This window comes from Nicotiana attenuata, chromosome 6, assembly GCF_001879085.1.
Source record: "Nicotiana attenuata strain UT chromosome 6, NIATTr2, whole genome shotgun sequence".
Taxonomy (NCBI): domain Eukaryota; kingdom Viridiplantae; phylum Streptophyta; class Magnoliopsida; order Solanales; family Solanaceae; genus Nicotiana; species Nicotiana attenuata.
In genome coordinates, this window is record NC_031994.1 from 56,970,703 (window position 1) to 56,978,659 (window position 7,957).

The 7,957-nt window shown below is 41.0% G+C and overlaps 1 protein-coding gene across 3 annotated transcripts; it reads right to left on the reverse strand.

The window, feature by feature from the left end:
* LOC109227034 (hypersensitive-induced response protein 1-like) lies at positions 4,820–7,946 on the reverse strand. 3 transcript variants are annotated; one of them, XM_019392026.1, is made up of 6 exons: positions 7,837–7,946; positions 6,803–7,008; positions 6,508–6,628; positions 6,271–6,362; positions 6,095–6,191; positions 4,820–5,397 (listed from the first exon to the last, which is right to left on the reverse strand). In XM_019392026.1, exons 2-6 carry the CDS (start codon positions 6,989–6,991, stop codon positions 5,039–5,041), a joined length of 858 nt encoding a protein of 285 aa, XP_019247571.1. In that variant the 5' UTR covers positions 6,992–7,008; positions 7,837–7,946; the 3' UTR covers positions 4,820–5,038. The 3 variants fall into 3 exon arrangements, with proteins under 3 accessions (XP_019247571.1, XP_019247570.1, XP_019247569.1); XM_019392025.1 differs by having other exon boundaries at positions 6,803–6,994; positions 7,830–7,946; XM_019392024.1 differs by having other exon boundaries at positions 7,830–7,946.

Sequence of the window (7,957 nt, forward strand, 5' to 3'; positions counted from 1 at the left end):
TCTCCGGGACCCAAGCACCTTGCTAATGGTCTGAAATATGATCTTCGGTGTAATTTTCCTCCAACCAAGCTAAAGCTGGAAGCCTTAGTACATAGGGCCCTCGATTCTTTGGGATCCGATGGCAAGTTCCCTTTCTGAAGGTAGTCTATGTTTTTGTTTATCTAATCCCAGGATAATCTTGTCGAGTTTACCTCTGTGTGATCTTCCTCTATTACTGAGTTCATCAATTGCACCACCTCTCCAGAATTGAACTCATCGGAGTCGACTGACAACCCATCAAATTAGCCAACGGATCGGCTTCGTTATTCTGAACTCGGGGTACATGTTATAGTGTCCATTCCTTGAACTAGTGTACTATCACTTGCAACTTATCCATGTATCTCCGCATCTAGTCCTCTTTTACTTCAAATTTATTGTTGACTTGGTTAATAATGAGGAGGGAGTCGAACTTAGCTTAGATTACCTCAGCTCCCAGGCTCTTAGCCAGTTCTAGACCTGCAATCATAGCCTCATATTCGGCTTCACTGTTATTTAGTTTTACAATTCTAATAGATTGCTTTATTACGTTTCACGTAGGTGATTTTAATACGACTCCCAACCCGTACCCCTTCGTGTTAGAAGCACCATCTATGAATGCGGTCCAAACCCCTAAGCTAGTCCCCGAGGCGAGCAGTAGTTCTTTCTCGACTTCAGGGATCAAGGCCGGCGTAAAGTCTGCCACGAAGTCTACCAAAATCTGAAATTTTATAGCAGCTCGAGGTTTGTACTCAATATCGTACCCGCTAACCTCTACGGACCATTTGGACAGTCGACCCGAGAGCTTGGGTTTATGCATAACATTCCTTAGCGGGTACGAGGTCACGACACATATGCGGTGACATTGAAATTACGGTTTTAGTTTCCTAGATGCGCTTAATAAGGCGAGCGCTAATTTTTCTAAGTGCGAATACCTCGTTTTGGCATCGACTAGGGTCCTAGTAATATAAAAGATAGGAAACTACTTACCTTCTTCTTCCAGACCAGGACGCCACTTATCGCTACCTCGGAGATCGCCAAGTAGAGGTATAACTGCTTGTTTGCCTTCGGGATGTGCAGCAAAGGAGGCTTGATAGGTATCGTTTGAGTTCTTCCATATCCTGTTGACATTCTGTGGTCCAAGAGAAGTCGTTATTCTTCTTTAGTAATGAGAAAAATCGATGGCTTTTGTCCGATAACCTTAAAATAAACCGGCCCAATGCGGTTATCCACCCGGTCAGTATTTTTACCGCCTTGACATTGTCACTACGTGATATCGTCTATGGATTTTATCTTATCCGGGTTGCTATCGATTCACTGACACGATGAAACTGAGGAATTTGCCCGAACTGACTCCGAGGGAACACTTCTCCGGGTTCAGCTTCATGTTGTATTTTCTCAGTATGTCAAAGGTTTCGTATAATGCTTCAAATGGTCCTCTACTCGCATGTACTTAAGTAACATATTGTCAATATAAACCTCCATTAATTTTCCTATTTGTTCCTCGAACATTCAGTTAACTAGGAGTTGATACATGGCACCGGCATTTTTTAACCCAAACGACATTACGTTGTATTAATAAGAGCCGCATTTTGTTATAAAAGAAGTCTTCTCTTGATCACCCGGGTCCATCCGTATTTGGTTGTACCCGGAATAGGCACCGGGAAATCCTTCGGGCATGCCTTGTTCAAATCCTTATAGTATACACATTCTAAATTTGTTCCTTTTTCAGGTACGACCACTTCGTTAGCTAGCCAATCCGGGTATTTAACTTCCCGAATGGAACCTATTTTGAGAAGTTTAGATACCTCGTCTTTGATGAATGTGTGTTTGACTTCGGACTGCGGCCTCCACTTCTATTTGACCGGGTGGAATTTTGGATCCAGGCTTAATTTGTGAGTTGTCACCTCTGGTAGGATCCTTGTCATATCTAAGTGGTACCAGGCAAAACAATCGGCGTTAGCTTTAAAGAAATCAATAAGTTTTCTCCTGAGCTCGGGGGTTAACCTCGTGCCTAGGTATACCTTTCTATCCGGTAGATATTCGATCAGTATGACCTACTCCAATTCCTTGATCGTTAATTTGGTGCCATCGATGTCATCAGGTGCTATGAAGGATCTCCGGACCCTGAAATCGTCTTCCTCATTTGTTGAATGTTCCCTCTATTTCTCCTGCTCTGTCGGGGTCGGGACCAATGATTTCTATTTGGTTCCTTTCTCTTCGACCAGTTCCTTACCCGTCGATGCTGTGATCGCGGGCACCGGGATCACCTCCTTGACAGCGAACATATCCTTGGCGGCCGGTTGTTCCCCGTAGACTATTTTGATTCCGCTTGGCTAGAAATTCAATGCCTGATGCAAGGTCGAAGGCACCTCTCTCATGATGTGGACCCATGGCCTCCCGAACAAGGCATTGTATCTCATATCCCCTTCAATTACTTAAAATTTCGTTTCGTGGGTGGTCCCAGCATTGTTTACCGGTAGGGTTATTTCGCCTTTCGTTGTCTCGCATGCCATGTTGAACCTGTTCAATACTCGCAGTGCCGGTATGATTCGAGCCAATAACCCTAATTGTTCTATGACTCTCCATCGGATGATGTTGGCCGAGCTAACTGGATCAATCAACACACACTTAACTCAAGATTTATTAATGAGTACGGATATTACCAATGCATCTTTGTGAGGTTGAATGATGCCCTCGGCATCCTCGTCGTTGAACGAGATGAACCCTCCGAAATGTCATCTCAGGGATTCTCTGCTCCAAAGCGGTCTACCGAAACAGTTCTCACTCATCAAACCTCAGTTGCTAGGACCTTCGCTTCTCCTGTCATTCCTGGTCGGGTGGAGACCGGGTTCGTTTCCCTTCAATCCAAACTGTATGGATGATACCAATCTCGGGTCGGCCTTGGATCCTGATCCACAATTGTTTTAGACTTTTCCTCGACTCTGATCTTTGACTGGTATTTGTTGTGAACGTCATCCCAAGTGACTGCCGAGTACTCCACCAAGTTTTGCTTCGATTGTTGAGAAGCAATGGAACTTCGAGGTTTAAGCCCTTGAGTAAATGCTTGAATGACCCAGTTATCTGCAAACCGGGGGCAGGTCCATTCATTCCATCTGGAACCTCGACACAAACTCCCTAAGCATCTCGTTGTCCCTTTGTTTGACGTTGAAGAGTTGCGATTTCCTCGTCTCTACCTTGATAGCACCGACATGGGCTTTAACGAAGGCATCTGCAAGCATAGCACATAGATCAATAGAATTTGGAGGTAAGTTATGGTACCATATCATTGCTCCGTTGGACAAGGTTTTCCAAACTTCTTCAGCAATACCGATTCGATCTCGCCATCTTCTAGGCAATTTTGCCTTTTATTGCGCATGTGTAGGAGGTTACATGCTCGTTTGGATCCGTGATCCCGTTATACTTGGGAATATAGGGCATTCGTATTTGGCTTTTGTGTCGCGCTCGGGGGAAAAGGTATCTGAACAAACTTTTTGGAATCCGGTCCCTTCAATATTGGAGGCACTCCTCGGATTGGATCTGCGCTTGAATTGTAAGTCTCCACCTTCTTATCATTTGCCTCTATCTTCTTTTCGCTAGACTCTACCCGTTTCATTAATGGAGCATATACATCTCCTTGAAAGTATCTCCGGGCCCGAACTCATCTGGTTCTGTAATATTCCGTTCATCTCTCCGAACGTTCTCCCTAACCCGCTCGGGTTCAGCCGTGTTCTGTGCATGATTTTGATTCTACAGCTGTGCTATTTCCACTTGCTGAGCTTGTAGGATTTCAAAAATCAATCGCAAGCATACTCCATCACCTTCCTGCTTGGGAGCTTCTCGAGCTAACAGCTAGGGTGCTCCATGAATGTTATTTTCGGGATCAATTGGCAGGTTGATGTTGATGGCAACTTGTGAGTTAGCGTCGTCAGCGATTGGGATAGGGTGTGTTATGAGATTCTTATTAAATCACCACTATTATCATTTGCCCCATGGTCGGCGCCAAACTGTTTATTCTTAAAATGAGTAACAATTGAATTTATACGTGGTTTGAAGGATATGTGATTTAATTTAACATGAGTGATCCAAGGACTGTAAATGATTAAATTAAAGAAAAACAAAACAATCAAACCAAACACGATGGATGATCAAGCTTGGCTTTATGATGAACGGTGGAAGTTTATTCCGATTAAGCCCTCGAATGGGCTTGGTTTCAACTAAACGAATAAGCAGCTAAAAAACAATATGAACAATAATTAGAGAACAAAAATTGAATTTATTTCTTTGATATGCGTGCCAACAGTGGTCCCAAAAATAAAAAGGTTCTCCCATTTATATAGTAGGGGAGTTTCCATCCTAGTACACGTCTAAATAAGGTAAAAATCTTTTTCTTCTAATAAACCGTGATACGCTGTTGATAACGGGTGAGATTTGCGTCGTGATATCTGGTTAAGAGCGGATATTTCGGCCCCTCGTTTGTGCTCTATAGCCGTCTTTCCTTTCGTCTCGATTCTTTATTTTGCTCGAACCCGATCCTTCCCTTATTTGGCCGTGTTCGGTTCTGACGCATCATTCATCCCCCCGGCTCTGATCTATGGGAGCCCTCTGCTTTACCCAAGGTCATATCAGATGGCGTTGTCCTCTCGTTTCTTTATCGGGAAATCGGGAGTAGCTTTATCCCCGATTTACCCATACACTGAACCAATGACAATTATTAAGCAAAGGACCATGATATGAAAGATTGATAATTGGGAAGCACGATTGCTCCAGAAGAGCAAAATAGGGAAGAAGATAAAATTGATGAAGCATAAAGGTAAGCTGCCAAATATCAGATAGCAATTCAGAATTCTTCAAAAAGAGTCAGAAGATCTTCAAAAGCTTACATGCTTCTGTACATAGGATAGTAGTATATTCACAACTTCAAAGTCAATCTCACCACATATTTCCACACTTGACAAAATAAAGACAAAAGGGAAAATAGCTGTTTCAAGGGAAACACATTGACATTTCTGAGAGAGAACATTTAATGCTCCGTAGAAGCTTGAAGGAGTCCGTCGCGAATCTGGCTTGCCACATCTCTTACAGCACCAGGCCCATGAGGAAGGAAAACGGCAGATGATTTGCTGGAAGCGCCAATTTCTTTCATGGTGTCAAAGTACTGAGTTAAAAGGACCATGTCCATAACATCCTTCGCCGAGGTTCCAGGCACATTCACTGAGAAGCCAAGCACACTGTCTCTTAAACCATCCACAATTGCTTGACGTTGTCGTGCAATACCTAATCCTGAGAGATACTTTGACTCTGCCTCTCCTTCAGCCCTTTTAATTTGTAAAATCTTCTCAGCCTCTGCCTTCTCATTAGCAGCCAACCTCATCCGAGCAGCTGCAAAGTTGAAGACATTTAGGACATAAAAATAGCAAGACAAATTGGATAAGAATATCAGTCTTTGGTCAACCAAAAATCATTAAACAGGTAAAGAGAATAGATTCTAGTCCTTGAAGAGCTTGGGAGGCATAGATTGCACTACAACTCCTAAAGCGGCGATGTAACTGTGTAGAATTTCTTTTACATAAATAATTCACATTTTTAATAGAAGGAAAATCCATCCAGTGATGTATACATTCCTGTTGAGATTATCTACTGAGAGCAGTTGACAGACAGAGCGCGCGATTAGTAGGCTTGTAGCCTGTTTGGCCAAACTTCTAAAATCAACTTATTTTGAGAAGTGCTTTTCAAAAAAGTACTTTTGCTGAAAATAAGTTTGTGTTCGGCTAATTAATTTGAAAATCACTTTTGAGCAACAATTAGTATTTGGTCAAATTTTTAAAAAGTGTTTCAAAAAGTATTTTTCTCAAAAGTGCTTTCAAAAAAGTATTTTCCGGAAGAAACTACTTTTTTCTACATCTCAAAAACTGCGTCTGCTTCTACTCAAAAGTACTTTTTTTCCTTCTAAAAGCTTGGTCAAACACTTTAACTTCGGTAAAAAAACATATCTGGCCACACAAAAAAAAGCACTTTAGGCAAAAAAGAAGCTTGGCCAAACAGGGTATTAATTAGAGGAAAAAGATTTTAGACATACCAGCATTGATTTCATTCATAGCTCTCTTAACATGCTCATCTGGTTCTATATCAACTATAAGTGTCTGAACAATTTCATATCCATAAGCCGACATAGCCTGTACAGGATCATAATGGCACTTGTATGAGATCCAATATATGATATCGGAGAAAAGAAGCATTGAGGATTTAGCTTACCTTCTCAAGTTCATCCTCAACAGCCCTAGCAATTTCATTTTTCTGCTCAAAAACATCATCAAGATTGAGTTTTGGAACACTTGCTCTTATGACTGAAGAAACATAAGAATGTAGATTTGTGTAAGTTAGCATTATCTGTTGAAATCAATATATTGTGAGAAATAAATTTGTAAGAACAAAACTCAAGTCAAAGAGAGAATCATCAAATACATATAAAGAGACATCATAGATATCTACCATCGAAAACATAGGCTTGAATTTGACCCTTAGTGTTGGTTAGTCTGTAGAAAGCATCATTTGCTTTGTCTGCAAGAGCACGGTACTGAATTGATGCCACTACATTGACAAATACATTATCCTGCACATTTATTGCAATAAATTTATAAGTCATACAGGTGTAAATACTGAAACCATCACCTACTTATGGTTTGTGAAAGTGCCAATTTTGATTGACTTTGATGATTTGGTTATGAAATACCAAAATGGTTTGTTTCAAGTCGATTTAATTCTTGTTTCAGGACAAAGAATAGACCTTTGTCTTGGTCTCGCAGCGAACATCCAGTTGCTGCACCCTGAGGGAGAGATGGCCAGCCAGCTGAAATCCAAGGAACCAAGGCAGACAGTGGCAACCAGGCTGAAGCACATCTTGATACTTGCCAAACTGCTCCGTAATTGCAACCGTGGATTGATCAACTTGTACACAGCACAACAAATTGCCCATACTCTGTGAAGATGGCACTAAAAGGAAGATGATCCACAAAAGTGACCCATGAAATCTTTTTCTTTTTCAAAAAAATGACCCATGAAACATACGCCAAAGACATTACACCAAAGGAACTTGTCATTATTAACCAGCAATCTAGGCTATCTCAGATTCATATGACAAATTTTATTGACTAAGTTTACAAACTACACTTGAACACCCCCAAGTTCACAATCCAACAACAACAAACCCAGTATAATCCCACAAGCGGGGTCTGGGGAGGGACGGAGGGTAATGCGTACGTAGCCTTACCCCTACCTTGAGGCTAGAGAGGTTGTTTCAGATAAAACCCCGGCTCAAGGAAAGATGAAAAGAAAGTAGCAGCAATAAGATAACAAGCGAAATGATCAAACATGTAGTGATAGCGATCTAACAATAATAGAATACAAGCTCACAATCCAAAAAGGGGTAATATTTTTTAACTATGATTCTATATTTACCTGGGGACTAATTCAAACTTTTGTGGAAAATTTGCAGAATTGCAATAAACTCCAGGTTGACCACGAAAAAGATTCAGTCATACGATGTTAGCAGTCCAATTATTGTTTTCTAAAGTTACTGTATGCTTTTATCTACAAAAGGCATATCCCACCAAATTGACATGAAATTTGAATTCCAATCTTCTAGAAAAAAGAAAACTTTAAACCTAATTTACCTTATCAAACCAAAAACTGACTTTAATTTCAGTTCAAGAAGGCAAGAAACTAAATTCCATGTCATCAAATTAAAGAAATTACAGGAGATATTTTCAGTTTACAAGTATTGACAAAATTGAACTGAGGAAGAAGAAACTTACGACTTACGAAACAAGCAACAAAGCACAGGAACAGCAAACAGGTCTGAAGAATTTTGAATTGGTTTTCGCTAGCTGGAGGGAGTGTATTTATATATGAGCTGTTTGGTTGTGTGTGTGGTGGGGGAGGG